This window comes from Jaculus jaculus, chromosome 15 (assembly GCF_020740685.1).
Source record: "Jaculus jaculus isolate mJacJac1 chromosome 15, mJacJac1.mat.Y.cur, whole genome shotgun sequence".
Taxonomy (NCBI): Eukaryota; Metazoa; Chordata; class Mammalia; order Rodentia; family Dipodidae; genus Jaculus; species Jaculus jaculus.
This window is the reverse complement of record NC_059116.1, coordinates 48,847,394-48,864,776: the sequence shown is the minus strand read 5'-3', so window position 1 is coordinate 48,864,776 and position 17,383 is coordinate 48,847,394. Positions and strand designations below refer to the sequence as shown.

The following is a 17,383-nucleotide window of genomic DNA, read 5'->3' as shown; positions in this document are numbered from 1 at the left end:
TGAGCATGAGTGAGACCCTACCTCAAAACAAACAAAAATTTATCAAATTAATGCATCATGGAACTCTTAAAACCTGTGTCCCATAAGGAGGAGGCTCTCATGTAGCCTGGAGGGCCAGGACAGGCTGTCTTGTTAAGAAGGGCCATGGTAACACCCTGTAGATGAAGATGTAAGATCTTTAATTATTAACAGGGTGCTGGAAATGTGGAGTGTCTATAGGCAGGAAAGAGCTAGTGAATGGATTTCTTAAGCCACAGTTACAAGTTTATGACTTGGAGAAGGTAACTGTTGATACAGCTCTGAACTTTTTATTGCATCCAAAGCATTTACCTACTTTTTACTCATTCATTCATTCTCATTTACTAATTGATATTTTCTTTTCTAAAGAAAAGGGTGGTTATTACCAATCTGAATGGTCACACTGCTCGAGTCAATTGCCTACAGTGGATTTGTAAACAGGATGGCTGTAAGTATGACAATCCTGAGTGCTAAAGACAACCTCAAATGTTTTCTGATAAAGTATGGTTAGTCATTTTTCTTTTAGTGCTTCTATACATATATATAGGCTTTGTAGGCAATCACCTTAACTGCTGAAACATCTCTCCAGCCCTTCATCATTTCTCTTTTTTTTTTTTTTTTTTTTTTTTTTGAGGTAGGGTCTCACTCTAGCTCAGGCTGTCTTGGAATTCACTCTGTAGTCTCAGGGTGGCCTTGAACTCACGGTGATCCTCCTACTTCTGCCTCCCGAGTGCTGGGATTAAAGGCATGCACCACCACACCCGACTCATCATTTCTCTTTAATGTAGCATTGTCTTATTTGATATTAGGCAGTGACCTTAGGTAGTTAGTATGGCCAGTGAAATTTCTGATGACCTGGGTCTTTACTTTCTAGTAGTTAAAGCATGGATAACACAGTGGTGTAGGATGTGTACAGGCACCCGTGACTGTGGCAGTTCCCTTTTATCTAGAGCTTTTGAGAACCTGTGAGGTGGACATGGGTGATCAGATGACTCACCCTGTTTCTGCTATAAACAAGCTGTTCCTTCTTTTTCCTTAATTTCATTGTGTGCGTGCATTTGTGTGTAGGTATGCCAGGGTCTCTTGCCGCTGAAAACGGATGTCCATCTGGCTTTGTGTAGGAAGCTGGGTAATTGAACCTGTGCTGTCAGACTTTGCAAGCAAACACCTTTAACCACTGAGCCATATCCAGCCCTCGGGAAGTTATTTTCTTTTAATTTAAACTTTAGGGGTTTTTTTTGTTTTGTTTTATTTATTTATTGGTTTTTCAAAGTAAGTTCTCACTCTAGCCCAGGCTGATCTGGAATTCACTTAATATTCTCAGGATGGTCTTGAACTCACAGTGATTCTCCTACCTATGACTCCCAAGTGCTGGGATTAAAGGTATGCGCCACCACACCTGAAATTTTATTTATTTGAGAGAGAGAAAAAGGGAGATGGAGAGAGAGGTGTACACCAGGGCCTCTAGCCACTTCAAATGAAATCCAGACACATGCACGACCTTGTACATCTGGTATTATGTGGGTACTGGAGAATCACACTCTGGTTCCTAAGCTTTGCAGGTAAGTGCCTTAATCACTGAGCTATCTCTCTAGCTCCCTCAAGAAGTTTTTATATGGACTATATGTGATATAATAACGATGTGTCAGTGTTGAAATTTTTTTTCTTTTGAGGCTAACCAAACAGATTGGCCTTTGTTGTTTTTTTTTTTAGGTAAGGTCTCACTGTAGCCCAGCCTGACCTGGAATTCACTGTGTAGTCTCAGGGTGGCTGCGAACTCATGGTGATCTACCTCTGCCTCCTAAGTGCTGAGATTAAAGGTGTATGCCACCATGCCCAGCCTTTTTTTTTTTTTTTAATGCACGAGAGAAAATTGGTGCCTCAGGGCCTCCAGCCACTGCAGTTGAGCTCCAGATGCATGTGGCCTTGTATGCTTACGTCACTTTGTTCATGTGGCTTACATGGGACCTGGAGAGGTGAACGTGAGTTCTTAGATTTCATAGGCAAGTGCCTTAACTGCTAAGCCATCTATCTAGCCCTAAGTGTTGAAATTTTAGTGTGACAATTTTATTGTGACCATGGAGGAAAGTGTTCCAGCTCTCAGTAGATATATAGAAAAGTCTTTGAGGATCAATGGTGATAGTATTTGTTTTAATTATTATAATTAGAAGGTATTGATTATAGAAATTGATGGGCTTCACTGACATTTCAATATATGCAGATGTCATGTGTTGATTACGTACATCTACCCTTTTGTTGCAGCTCTTTCCCTCTTTGGCCCCTTTCCAGGTTTCTTTTAGCATTTTGAGAATTTTTTATTAAGTTTTTAGGTATGAGTGAAAACATGACCCTTTTGTTTTTAAATGTATTTGGCTTATTTCACTTAACATGATGTCTTCCAGTTATGTCCATTTTATTGCAAGTGGCAAGATTCCATTTGTTTTCATGACTAGATAATATTCCTTTGTGCATGTATACCATGTATTTTCTTTTTTAAAAATTTTTATTAGCATTTTCCATGATTATAAAAAAATATCCCATGTTAATTATCTACGCCCCACACTTTCCCCTTTGAAATTCCATTCTCCATCATATTACCTCCCCATCACAATCATTGTACTTACATATATACAATATCAACCTATTAAGTACCCTCCTCCCTTCCTTTCTCTTCCCTTTATGTCTCCTTTTTAACTTACTGGCCTCTCCTACTAAGTATTTTCCTTCTCACACAGAAGCCCAGTCATCTGTAGCTAGGATCCACATATGAGAGAAAACATGTGGTGCTTGGCTTTCAGGGCCTGGGTTACCTCACTTGGTATAATCTTTTCCAGATCCATCCATTTTTCTGCAAATTTCATAACTTCATTTTTTTTACCCCTGAGTAGAACTCCATTGTATAAATGTACCACATCTTCATTATCCACTCATCAGTTGAGGGACATCTAGGCTGGTTCCATTTCCCAGCTATTATAAATTGAGCAACAATAAACATGGTTGAGCACGTACTTCTAAGGAAACGAGATGAGCCCTTCGGATATATGCCTAGGAGTGCTATAGCTGGATCATATGGTAGATCAATCTTTAGCTGTTTTAGGAACCTCCACACTGATTTCCACAATGGCTGGACCAGATTGCATTGCCACCAGCAGTGCAGAAGGGTTCCTCTTTTTTCACATCCCCACCAACATTTATGATCATTTGTTTTCATGATGGTGGCCAATCTGACAAGAGTGAGATGGAATCTCAATGTAGTTTTAATCTGCATTTCCCTGATGACTAGTGACATAGAACATTTTTTTAGATGCTTATATGCCATTCGTACTTCTTCCTTTGAGAATGCTCTATTTAGCTCCATAGCCCATTTTTTGATTGGCTTGTTTGATTCCTTATTATTTAACTTTTTGAGTTCTTTGTATATCCTAGATATTAATCCTCTATCAGATATATAGCTGGCAAAGATTTTTTCCCATTCTGTAGGTTGCCTCTTTGCTTTTTTCACTATGTCCTTTGCAGTGTAAAATCTTTGTAATTTCATAAGGTCCCAGTGATTAATCTGTGGTTTTATTGCCTGAGCAATTGGGTTGTATTCAGAAAGTCTTTGCCAAGACCAGTATGTTGAAGGGTTTCTCCTACTTTTTCCTCTAGCAGTTTCGGAGTATCAGGTCTGATGTTAAGGTCTTTAATCCATTTGGACTTAATTCTTGTGCATGGAGAGAGAGAAGAATCTATTTTCATCTTTCTACAGATATATGTCCAGTTTTCCCAACACCATTTGCTGAAGAGGCTGTCTTTTCTCCAATGAGTATTTTTGGCACTTTTATCGAATATAGGTGGCTATAGTTACCTGGATGTAATCTGGTTCCTCTATTCTGTTCCACTGATCTACATGTCTTTTTTTGTGCCAGTACCATGCTGTTTTTGTTAGTATGGCTCTGTAGTACAGGTTAAAATCAGGTATGGTGATACCACCAGGCTTACTTTTGTTGCTCAGTGTTATTTTAGATATTCGAGGTTTTTTGTGATTCCAACTGAATTTTTGGATTGTTTTTTCTATTTCCATGAAGAATGCCTTTGGAATTTTGATAGGGATTGCATTAAATGTATAGATTGCTTTAGGTAAGATTGCCATTTTCACAATATTGATTCATCCAATCCAGGAACAAGGGATGTTTCTCCACTTTCTAGTATCTTCTGCAATTTCTCGCATGAGTGTTTTAAAGTTCTCATTGTAGAGATTCTTTACCTCCTTGGTTAGGTTTATTCCAAGGTACTTTATTTTTTTTTGGATGCAATTGTGAATGGGAGTGATTCTCTGATTTCATCCTCTATGTATTTGTTGTTAGCATATATGAAGGCTACTGACTTCTGTGTATTTATTTTGTATCCTGCTACAGGGCTGTAGGTTTTGATCAGCTCTAACAATTTGCTAGTAGAGTCTTTAGGGTCCTTTATAGAATCATGTCATCTGCAAATAACGATAACTTGATCTCTTCCTTTCCAATTTGTATCCCTTTTATGTGTGTCTCTTGCCTTATTGCTGTGGCTAAGACTTCCAAAACTATATTAAATAAAAGTGGGGAGAGTGGACACCTTTGTCTTGTTCCTGATTTTAGTGGAAAAGCTTTCAGTTTTTCCCCATTTAGTAATATGTTGGCTGTAGGCTTGTCATAAATAGCCTTTATTATATTGAGATATGTTCCTTCTATTCCCAGTCTCTGTAGGACTTTTATCATGAAGGGATGTTAGATTTTGTCAAATGCTCTCTCTGCGTCTAATGAGATGATCATGTGAGTTTTGTACTTCAACCCATTTATATAATGTATTTCATTTATAGATTTGCGTATATTGAACCATCCCTGCATCTCTGGGATAAAGCCTTCTTGGTCAAGGTGAATGATCTTTTTGATAATACTCTTGTATTCTGTTTGCCAATATTTTGTTGAGAATTTTTATATGTATGTTCATGAGGGAGATTGGTCTGTAATTTTCTTTTTTTGTTCTATCTTTGCCTGGTTTTGGTATCAGGGTGATGCTGGCCTCATAGAAGGAGTTTTGTAGAATTCCTTCTTTTCCTATTTCCTGGAAAAGCTTAAGAAGCAATGGTGTTAGCTCTTCCTTAAAGGTCCGGTAAAATTCAGCAGTGAATCCATCTGGGCCTGGGCTTTTTTTTGTTGGGAGATTATTGATAACTGTTTGGATCTCCATATTTGTTATAGGTCTATTTAAGTGATTAATCTCATTTTGATTTAATTTAGGTAGGTCATATAGATTAAGGAAATCATCCATTTCTTTCAGATTTTCATACTTTGTGGAGTATATGCTTTTATAGTATGTCGCTATGATTTTTTGAATTTCTCTGGAATCTGTTGTGATGTTACCTTGTTCATCTCTGATTTTATTAATTTGTGTCTCTTCTCTCTTTTCTTTTGGTCAGATTTGCTAAGGGTTTATCAATCCTGTTTATCCTTTCAAAGAAACAACTCTTTGTTTCATTAATTCTTTGGATTGTTTTTTTTGTTTTTGTTTTTTCCATCTCTTCCCAGAGCACTTTATCAGTTATGGTACCCAATCTGCTTTCCACTTTAACATAGTTTTCAAGCTTACAAAATGTTTTACCTGTCCAAAAATTGATTGCTAATATAAGTCCAAAGCAGTTTTAAAATCAAAGCATTTATTAAAAAATAGATCATCATCTTTATAGCTTGATGACCATTTCCTTGGCAGCCAATAATACACTGTGTATTCTTTCAACATCTCACTTTCTTTGGCATAGCAGTCTCTAGGATTGTTTTTTTTTTTTTTTTTTTTTTTGTTTCTATTTCATTAATTTCTGCCCTAATCTTTATTATTTCTTCCCACCTACTGATTTTTGGTTTGCCTTTTTCTTCTTTTCCCAAGGCTTTAAGGTGAAGCATTAAGTCGTTTACTTGCGACCTTTTTAATTTTTACTATGGTCACTTAAGGCTATAAATTTACCTCTTAGAACTGCCTTCATTGTGTTTCAGAGATTTTGATATGTTGTGTTCTCATTATCGTTTGACTATAAATTTTTCGATTTCCTTCTTGATTTCTTCATTGACCCATTCATTATTTAGTAGTGTATTGTTTAGTTTCCATGATTTTGTGTATGCTCTATAGCCTCTCTTGCTACTGATATGTAGTTTAATTCCATTGTGGTCAGATAGAATGCAAGGAATTATTTCAGTTTTCCTGAATTTGTTAAGATTTGCTTTGTGTCCTAATATATGGTCTATTTTAGAGAATGTTCCTTGTGCTGCTGAAAAGAATGTATATTCTGCAGCCTTTGGATGAAATGTCCTGTATCTATCTGTTAGGTCCATTCCTTCTATGACCTCATTTAGTCCAGATGCCTCTCTGTTTATTTTTCCTGGTATGACCTGTCAATTGAAGAGAGTGGGGAGTTAAAGTCACCTACCACCACTGTGTTTGGTCTTATTTGTGACCTTAGTTCTAATAGTGTTTGTTTGACTAATTTGGGAGCCCCCATGTTAGGTGCATACATGTTTCAGATTGTAATGTCTTCCTGTTGGAGTGTGCCCTTAATCAATATAAAGTGACCTTCCTTATCTTTCTTGACTAACGTTGGACTAAAGTGTACCTTGTCAGATATTAGGATAGCAATCCCTGCTTGTTTTCTAGGCCCATTTGCTTGAAACACCGTCTTCCAACCTTTCACCCTAAGATAATGTCTATCCTTTGTAGAAAGGTGAGTTTCTTGGAGACAACAAATTGTAGGATCCTGCTTTTTAACCCCGTCTGTAAACCATTGAGGCCGTTGATATTAAGAAATATTATTGAAAGATGTGTATTTATGTTTGCCTTTTTTTTTTTTTATGGTTCTGGTTCTACCTGTGCTCTCTTCTGTTAACTAGTATTTGAGTATTGCTTGTTTTTTCTAGGTTCCTTATTTGTGTGCTTTTCCTTTTCTTCAGCATGGAGGATTCTATCAAGTATTTTCTGTTGAGCTGGTTTTGTCTTCAAATACTCCTTTAACCTGCTTTTGTCATGGAATGTCTTTATTTCTCCATCTATTTGAATGGATAGCTTTTCAGGATAAAGTAACCTTGGTTGACAGTTGTTATCTTTCAGAACTTGGAATATATCAATATATCACTCTAAGCCCTTCTGGCTTTAAAAGTTTGTGTTGAATAATCTGCTGTAATCCTGATGGGCTTGCTTTTGTAGGTAACTTGATTTTTCTCTCTAACTGCTTTCAATATTTTTTCTTTGGTGTGTGTGTTTGGACGTCTGATTATAATATGGTGAGGCGAGGTTCTTTCCGGGTTTTGTCTGGTTGGGCTTCTAAAGGCTTTCTGTATCTGCATTGGCACCTCTTTCCCAATTTGGAGGAAATTTTCTTCTATGACTTTTTTGAAGACACCTACTATATCTTTGGAATGGAATTCTTCTCCTTCTACTATGCCCTGAATTCTTCTATTTGATCTTTTCATAGTGTCCTGAATATCTTGAAATTCCCACTCATACTTTTCTATAAGTTTGTTTTTCTCTTTGTTGGACTGTATTAGATCTGCCACTTGGTCTTCTAGCCTAGATATTCTGTTTTTGTTTTTGTTTTGTTTTTCGAGGTAGGGTCTCACTCTGGTCCAGGCTGACCTGGAATTAATTCTGTCATCTCAGGGTGACCTTGAACTCATGGCAATCCTCCTACCTCTGCCTCCCGAGTGCTGGGATTAAAGGCGTGCGCCACCACGCCCGGCTCTAGCCTAGATATTCTGTCCTCTCCTTCATCCATTCTACTGATGAGATTTTCTACAGAGTTTTTTATTTTATTTTATTTTTTTGAGTTTTTTCTTTTATTAACTGGGTTCTTCATTGCTAGTAATTGTGACTAGTTTTTCTTTATTATTTCTATTTCCTTATTTATGTCTTTTATTGCCCTCTTTATTTCATTAAATTGGTGTCCTGTGTCTTCTTTGATTCCTTTGATTTCCTTTTTAAGTTCCTCTTTGACTCCTTTGATTTGTTCTCTGACTTCTTTGAACATATTTACAATCATTCTTTTGAAATCTTTCTCAGGCATTTCCTCTAACTCTTTCTCACTGGAGGTCATTTCTGATGCATTAATACTTTTAGGTGGATTTATATCATCTTCCTTTTTAGTGTTTCTTGTGTTATAATGTATATATTTTTGCATCGTGGATTAAGTTAATGCTTGGATTTTCTAGCTAGCTGGGTATTCTTAGCTGTATCAATTGATTTGATGTTATATATTTTCAGTGTACGAGCTTAAGGTGTTAGGTGTGGCTCTTAAGACTCTCAGAGTATCTACAAAGGTGCTCCTAGGGCTTGAGTTTCTCTGCTATGGGAGTATTCAAGTAGGTTGAGTGGAATAAAATACAGGTAGATTCTAAAAGTTAACTAAACACTGTACCCATTCAATCAAAAACATCCCCAAGTATGTGTGCCAGAGTAGTTATTATAACAACCAGATCCTCTGTCAACATATAGGTTAAGACTTCTGGACTGTTGAGTGATCTAAGTCAACTTGTGACCAAGTGAGACCCTTCCCTGATCCAATCCCAGTTACCTTGGATGATTTTGGTCTCAGTCAAGTTGCTGCCTGGTCATCGGGCTGCTGTTCTGATTTCTGGAGCTGGGCACTGGCTTTTCCTGCGGGGCTAACCGAGCCTGGCAACTGTGGCCCTGCAGATCAGTACCCCCGCTGCTGGAACTGCTGCTGCTGAAGCTGCGTCTGCTGGGTCTGTCAGCAGCTGAAGCTGCTGCTGCTACTGCTATAGCTGCCACTTTTGGAGCCACTGCTGCTGCTGTAGCTGCTGCTACTGGGTCCATTGCCGCTGTTGCCACTGAAGCTGCTGCTGCTGGGTCCACTGCTGCTGCTGCCACTGAAGCTGCTGCTGCTGGGTCTGTTGCTGCTGCTGCTACTGGATCTGCCGCTGTTAAGGGTGCTGGAGCCGCAGATGTTGCTGCCGGAGTCTGCTCCTGCTTGGGTCGCGCTGTCGGCTCAAGTTGGTGTGGCTGGGTTCTGGAACCACTGCTCTGTTTGCTGGAGCTGGGCTCAGGCAGTGGGGGTGGGGAGGGAGCTGCAGGTGCTCTGGTTCTTTCCCTGTTCCACATGTTCTTCTACCTCGTGGTCTGCTCCTCCGTTGCTCACTGCCGCTCTCCCTTCATGTTTCCTGAGTTGGGGAGAGCACCGGTGTGAGGGGAAGCTCCCGCACCTGGCTTTTCCTGAGGCTGGAGCCTCGCCTCGCCGTGGTGATGGAGCTGCTGGAGCTGCTTTTGCTGGCCTGTGTGGGCTCTGGATGCTCTGGATCTCTTCTACTTCTCTGCTGCTGCTTCAATTTCCTATACACCTCACTTTTTAGTAAAAGTATGTATTTTGCTGAGTTTTTTTTTTTTTGGTCTTTTGTCCCCCCAGGCTGCTTTGGCGTGGTACCTACGCTGCCATCTTAACCGGAAGTCCCATGTATTTTCTTTATCAATACATCTGTTGATCAACTTATTTTTGATGCTTTTCAAGACCCCCCCCCCCAAACAAAAGTATGGTACATTTAAAACATTAAACTAGGACCAAATGTATAATCCATGTTGAGGGATGTGTAGGAGCTTTATGTTTTATGCTGCTTTCAAAAATTTTGATCTCAGTTCACAGTATAGAGCTATGGTAGTAAAAACAGCACAGTACTGGCCCAGAAGCAGGCCTGAAGACCAATGAACTAGAAGAAAGGACCTGGAAATAAACCTACATAGATAGTCTTTTTTTTTTTTTTTTTTTTAGGTAGGGTCTCACTACATTCCAGGCTGACCTGGAATTCACAATGTATAGTTTTAGGCTGTCCTTGAACTCACAGTGATCCTCCTCCCTTGACATCCCAAGGGCTGGTACTAAAGGTATGTGACACTTTGCCCAGCCACATTTTTTTTATATTTTAAATATTTTATTTTTATTTATTTGAGAGAGAGAAAGAGAGAATGGGCGTGCCAGCCAACCACAATTTTTGATAGAGATAATTTTTGACCTAGGTGTTAAAATTGTAGACCTGGAGAGATGGCTCGGTTAAAGGAACTTACCTGAAAAGCCTGCTGGCCCATTCTTAATTCCCGAGCACCTACAGAAAAGCCAAATGCCAAATTGACACATTCACCTGGTATTCATTTATAGTGACAAGAGACTCTAGTATGCCTAAATACACATACATGCAAGCAAATGGATAAATAGATCAATAGATAGATAAATAAATGGATAGATAAACAATTTTTTAACATATTTTATTTATTTGAGAGAGAGAGGGAGAGAAAGGAAGAGGCAGATAGGACAAGAGAATGGGTGTGCTAGGACCTCCAGCCACTGCAAACGAACTCCGGAATGCCTGTGCCACATTGTACATCTGGCTTACATGGGTACTGGGGAATTGAACCTGTGTCCTTGGGCTTTGCAGGCAGATGTCTTAATCAAGAAGCCACCAAGTGAGGAATCCTTAAAAATACATTGAGAAAAAGACAATGTATTTAATAAATGGTCTTGGAAAAACAATTTCTGCTTAAAGAGTGGAACTAGATTCTTTTACCCAGCACAAAAATCACTTGAAAATGGATCAGAGACTTAATAAGAGACTTGAAGCTTTGACACTGCTATGGGCAAAACACTTTAAGATTTAGGCATAGGCAAGAACTTTCTGAAAAGGACTCTTAATTGTACAGAAAACAATCCCCAAAATTAATAAATAGGATTACATGAAATTGGAAATCTGTACAGTAAACAGCAGAGTGAGAGCCTGCAGAATCAGGCAGATTAGCAATCAATATATTTAATCACAAAGATTAAACACTAAAAATCAAATTTTAAAATTTTTACATGAGAGAGACAGTTGATACACCAGGGCCTCCAGCCACTGCTAAGACATCTCTCCAGCCCTCAAAACCAAATTTTTAATCAGTAAATGAGATAATGAATAGACAGTTCTCACAAGAAAAACTACAAAAGACAAGGTAGATAGCTCAGTTGGTAAAGTGCCACTTGTAATCCTAGTACTGGGGAGATGGAGATGGGTGGTGAATCTCTGGGATTTCTTGGCCAGTCAGTCTAGGCCAGTTAGAGACCCTCTGTCAAAAAAAAGGTGGATGATGCCTGAGGAGCACGAGAGTCTCCTGACCTCTGTATGCAGTGCACACACAAAGATGAAATACAAAGGACCAATAAATGTTTGAAAAGTGTTCAACATCTTAGGCATTTAGGAAAATGCAAATTAAACTCCTTTGAGATTCTTCCAAAATGGCTGTTCTCGGGGTTGGGAAATGGCTAAGTAGTTTAAGGTGCTTGTTTGCAAAGCTTGCCAGCCTGGATTTGATTCCCTAGCACCCACATAAAGCTGGGCATATGATTCTGGAATTTGTATTCAGTGGCAAGATATCTTGGCAGTTCATAAACACACATATACTCAAATAAAATCTTTAAAGTCACCCACCACCACTGTGTTTGGTGTTATCTGTGACCTTAGTTCTAATAGTGTTTGTTTGACGAATTTGGGAGCCCCCATGTTAGGTGCATATATGTTTAGGATTGTAATGTCCTCCTGTTGGAGTGTGCCCTTAATCAATATAAAGTGACCTTCCTTATCTTTCTTGACTAACGTCGGACTAAAGTCTACCCTGTCTGATATTAGGATAGCAACCCCTGCTTGTTTTCTAGGCCCATTTGCTTGAAACACAGTTTTCCAACCTTTCACCATAAGATAATGCCTATCCTTTGTAGAAAGGTGAGTTTCTTGGAGACAACAAATTGTAGGATCCTGCTTTTTAACCCAGTCTGCAAATCTATGTCTTTTCGTTGGGGCATTGAGGCCGTTGATATTAAGAGATATTATTGAAAGGTGTGTATTTATGTTTGCCATTTTTGTGTGTGTGTGTGTGTTTCTGGTTCTACCTGCGCTCTCTTCTGTTAACTAGTATTTGAGTATTGCTTGTTTTTTCTAGGTTCCTTATATGTGTGCTTTTCCTTTTCTTCAGCATGGAGGATTCTATCAAGTATTTTCTGTAGCGCTGGTTTTGTCTTCAAATACTCCTTTAACCTGCTTTTGTCATGGAATGTCTTTATTTCTCCATCTATTTGAATGGATAACTTTGCAGGATAAAGTAACCTTGGTTGACAGTTGTTATCTTTCAGAACTTGGAATATATCAATATATCACTCTAAGCCCTTCTGGCTTTAAAAGTTTGTGTTGAATAATCTGCTGTAATCCTGATGGGCTTGCTTTTGTAGGTAACTTGATTTTTCTGTCTAACTGCTTTCAATATTTTTTCTTTGGTGTGTGTGTTTGGAAGTTTGATTATAATGTGGCGAGGAGAGGTTCTTTCTGGGTTTTGTCTGGTTGGGGTTCTAAAGGCTTCCTGTATCTGCATTGGCACCTCTTTCCCAATTTGGAGGAAATTTTCTTCTATGATTTTGTTGAAGATGCCTACTATGCCTCTGGAATGGAGTTCTTCTCCTTCTACTATGCCCTGAATTCTTATATTGGATCTTTTCATAGTGTCCCGAATATCTTGAAATTCCCACTCATACTTTTCTATAAGTTTGTCTTTCTCTTTGTTGGACTGCATTAGGTCTGCCACCTGGTCTTCTAGCTTAGATACTCTGTCCTCTCCCTCATCCATCCTACTGGTGAGATTTTCTACAGAGTTTTTTATTTCATTAACTGTGTTCTTCGTTGCTAGTAATTCTGACTGGTTTTTCTTTATTATTTCTATTTCCTTATTTATGTCTTGCATTGCCTTCTTTATTTCATTAAATTGGTGTCCTGCATCTTCTTTGATTCTTTTGATTTCCTCTTTGATTGTTTTGATGTGTTCTTTGACCTCTTTGAACATATTTATAATCATTCTTTTGAACTCTTTCTCAGGCATTTCCTCTAACTCTTTCTCAGTGGAGGACATTTCTGATGCATTAATACTTTTAGGTGGATTTATATCGTCTTGCTTTTTAGTGTTTCTTGTGTTATAATGTATATATTTTTGCATCGTGGATTAAGTTAATGCTTGGATTTTCTAGCTAGCTGGGTATTCTTAGCTGTATCAATTGATATTATGTTATATCTTTTCAGTGTACGAGCTTAAGGTGTTAGGTGTGGCTCTTAAGACTCTCAGAGTAGCTACAAAGATGTTCTTAGGGGTTGAGTTTCCCTGCTATAGGAGTATTCAAGCAGGCTGAGTGGAATAAAATACAGGTAGATTCTAAAATGTAAGTAAACACTGTACACAGTCAATCAAATACAGCCCCGAGTATGTATGCCAGAGTAGTTATTATAACAACCAGATCCTCTATCGATAAAGAGGTTAAGATTTCTGGTCTGTTGAGGGATCCAAGTCAGCTTGCGACCAAGTGAGACCCTTCCCTGGTGCAATCCCAGTTACCTTGGATGATTTTGGTCTCAGTCAAGTTGCTGCCTGGGTCGTCGGGCTGCTGTTCTGATTTCTGGAGTTGGGCACTTGCTTTTCCTGTGGGGCAAACCAAGCCGCTGCTGCTGCCTCTGCTGCTGCTGTAGCTGTCACTGCTGGAGCCACCACTGCTGCTGAAGCTGCTGCTGCTGTGTCCACTGCTGCTGCTGCTGAGTCTGCCGCTGCTGCCACTCCTGGGTCTGCTGCTGCTGGGGCTGCTGTTATCGGTGCTGGAGCCGCTGATGTTGCTGCCGAACTCTGTTCCTGCTTGGGTCCTGCTATCAGCCCAAGTTGGCGTGGCCGGGTCCCGGGACGCTGCTCTGTTCGTGGGAGCTGGGCTCAGGTGGTGGGGGAGGGGAGGGAGCCGCAGCTGCTCTGGTTCTCTCGCTGCTCCAAGCATTCTTCTACCTCGCAGTCTGCTCCTCCGTTGCTCGCTGCCGCTCTCCCCTCACGTTTCCCGAGTTGCGGAGAGCGCGGTGTGAGGGAAAGCTCCGGCACCTGGCTTTTCCTGTGGCTCGAGCTGAGTCTGGCGGCTTTCTGGTGCGCCGTGGCCGCAGCGGTTGGCTGAGCTGCCGGAGGAGCCGCTTTTCCCGCCTGTGCAGGCTCTGGATGCTCTGGAATTCTTCTACTACTCCGCTGCCGCTTCAATTTCCTATACACCTCACTTTTTAGTAAAAGTGTGTATTTTGCTGAGTTTTTTTGGTCTTTTCCCCCCCTAGGCTGCTTTGGCGTGGTACCTACGCCACCATCTTAACCGGAAGTCCCTCAAATAAAATCTTTAAATAAATTGAAGAAAAGAATGACTGTCCTCAACCAAAAAAAGGACAGTTGTTGCTGAAGATGGCAAAACCCTTATTCACTGCTGGTGGAAATGTAAACTTGTATAGCCACTGTGGAAATCAATATTGAGGTTCCTTAAGTTAAAAATAGAGCTGGGTGTGGTGGCGCATGACTTTAATCCCAGCGCTTGGGATGCCGAGGTAGGAGGATCACTGTTGAGTTTGAGGCTACCCTGAGACTGCATAGTGAATTCCAGGTCAGCTTCAACTAGTTGAAACCCTACCTCAAAAAAAAAAAAAGTTTTATATGTGTGTGTGTGTGTGTGTGTGTAGAACCACCAAGCTGAACATGGTGGTGTACTCTTTTAATCCCAGCACCCGGGAGGCAGAGGTAGGAGGATCACCATGAATTCAAGGCCACCCTGAGACTACCTAGTGATTTAGCTTAGCCTGGGCTAGAGTGAGACCCTACCTCAAACACACACACACACATATTTTTTTTCTCCTCCATATGACCGAGAATTCCACTCTTGGGTATTGACCATAGCTCTCTTTTTTGGTTTTTAAAATTTTTTTTATTGACAACTTCCATAATTGTAGACAATAAACCATGATTATTTTTTTCCTGTTTTTTTTGTTGTTGTTGTTGTGTTGTTTTGTTTTTTTTTAAGTTTTTTGAGGTAGGGCCTTTCTCTAGCTCAGGCTGACCTGGAATCCACTGTATAGTCTCAGGCTGTCCTCAAACTCATGGTGATCCTCCTACCTGTCTCCAGAGTGCTGGAATTAAAGGCGTGTGCCACCACACATGTCTCTGTTTTTTTTTTTTTTTTTCAAATATTGTGAAAAGTTTATTTTCATAAATTAACTCCATTTTTCACCATCATAAGAGATACTGATATTTGTTCTTTGTGATCAGAGAGAAGACATTTTGGAATGGACATTTTGGTTCTACTATAATATTCACTGAACAAACAGGTCTTTAAAACACAATTCAAGTGTAAAACTTTTCAGTAGTATTCCTATGTCCAGTGGACCCAGAAAAATATTCACAGCTGTGAAGAAATTCATAAATTCCCTACTATAGTTTAATATGTTTTTCCTATGTTTCTGCACTTATTTAAAAGAAGTTCTTTAGTGTATTCCTGAAAGGACCCTTATTCCTATAAGTCAGGGAGCCTCATTAAAGCAATAGTGGTCACTGCTTTTCAGAGCCTCAACCCTCATTCATGACTGATGACAGAACTCAGACCTCAGTCACCTGATCCTCAACCACAGCCTGAGCTTAAGGGACAAATAGATGTTCAACCGAACTAGCTCTGATCAGAGTACTCTTAAGTCAGCATACCACCAGAAATACTTGTTCATTGCTGGGCGTGATGGCGCACACCTTTAATCCCAGCCCTCAGGAGGCAGAGGTAGGAGGATCACCATGAGTTCGAGGCCACCCTGAGACTACATAGTTAATTCCAGGTCAGCCTGGACCAGAGTGAGACCCTACCTCGAAAAACCAAAAAGTAATACTCATTCATGACTGTTTTATAGCTTCATTATACCAGGATAGCCAGGAAATGGAACCAACCATCAGTGCATGAAGTAATAAATAAATGACTGGGTTTCATGGTATAGTGTTGAACACTCTGAATTCTGAATAAATAAAAAGAGACATGTGCACAGTGGAATTTTATGTAGCCATAAAGAAAAATGAAATCATGACGCTTGCAGGAAAATGAATGTTACTGCAAATCATTATAAATAAACCAGTCAGATCAGTACTACATATTTTCTTTCATATGTGGAACCGAGATTTAAAATTTTAGTGTTGGAGAGATGGCTTAGTGGTTAAGGTGCTTGCCTGCAAACCCAAGGAACCCAGGTTCAATTCTCCAAGACCCACATAAGCCTGATGCATAAATTGGGGCATGCACCTGCGGTTTGTGTGCAATGATTGAGGATCCTGCCTGGCATGTCCATTCTTTCTCTTTCCCTTTCTCTGCATCTTTCTCTCTCTCTCTCAAATAATAAAAAAAAGTAATGTCATATGCATGTACGTGTAGTGTGTGTGTGTGTGTGTGTGTGTGTGTGTGTGTGTGTGTGTTTATTGGTCAGGAACTAAAGTAGATCATGAGAGAGGAGAAAGAGATCTTAAGGGAGGCCAGAAATAGAAAGGGCAATAGAATACATGTAATAGGAAAGCAAAAAGAGGCAATAATTGGGGGAAGAAAGGGAACCAGCTGGAGGAGAGGAAGGGGCCAAGGTTAGGACAGTGGGGAATGAATGAGAACAAAGTATAATGACATGTATATGTGTGAAGATAGCATGATGAAATCCATTACTGTGCATGCTAACCTAAATAAGAAAAGAATGAATTGAGTAACAACATTTTTTGAAATGCAAATTTTTTTACCTTTTTAATCAGTTTTATTGATTCATGCTTTCCTTCTTATTCAGTTAAAAACAAGGCACACTAAAGATATCCTGTTACAGCTCTATAAATGCATGCAGCTCATTCTGTATATAAAAGTAATAAATAATGGTGATAAAATACCAAGACAGTTATAAAAATGACAACCCAGCCTCAAACATAGTATTTAACATGAACTGTAATTTTTTCAGCCCCTTCCACTGAATTAGTTTCTGGAGGATCTGACAATCAAGTGATTCACTGGGAAATTGACAATGATCAGGTGGGTGGATGTTTATAAGAAATGCCTTTTACCTGGGTTTGATTCCTCAGGACCCATGTAAGCCATCTGCACAAAGTGGTACATGCATCTGGAGTTCATTTGCAATGGCCAGATGCCATGGTATGCCTATTCTCTCTCTCTCTTTTTTCTCTCTCTTAAATAAACAAATTAATTAAATATTTTTAAAAAGAAATGCTTTATATTGATTTTTCAGGTTTTTAAGCCTCATTTCTTCTTCTTTTTTTTTTTTTCTTTACGAAGTTCTCTTAATTTTGAATATCTATTACTTAAACAATTTACCTTTTTTTAAATCAATGGCCCAGAAACTTTTAGCTTCTTTCTTGGGTTTTAACCCAATACTTATCTTATTTTTTAATCATTATTTTGAAGCAATCACATTATAGCCCATGCTAGCTGTGAACCCAGGGATGGGAATTTAATTGTGTGACAACCACATTCAGCTTAGAT

At 39.3% G+C, this 17,383-nt stretch overlaps 1 protein-coding gene across 2 annotated transcripts in view; it reads left to right on the top strand.

Moving 5' to 3' along the window:
* Elp2 (elongator acetyltransferase complex subunit 2) overlaps window positions 1–17,383 on the top strand; it is a 77,476-nt gene that overhangs the window by 3,503 nt on the left and 56,590 nt on the right. The window contains exons 2-3 of one of the 2 annotated variants that reach the window (XM_004666780.2): window positions 388–466; window positions 16,845–16,915. The exons of the other annotated variant lie outside the window; for it this stretch is intronic. Coding sequence (XP_004666837.2) covers window positions 388–466; window positions 16,845–16,915 — 150 coding nt within the window. The remainder of the gene's footprint in view (window positions 1–387; window positions 467–16,844; window positions 16,916–17,383) is intronic. 2 annotated transcript variants of the gene reach the window in all.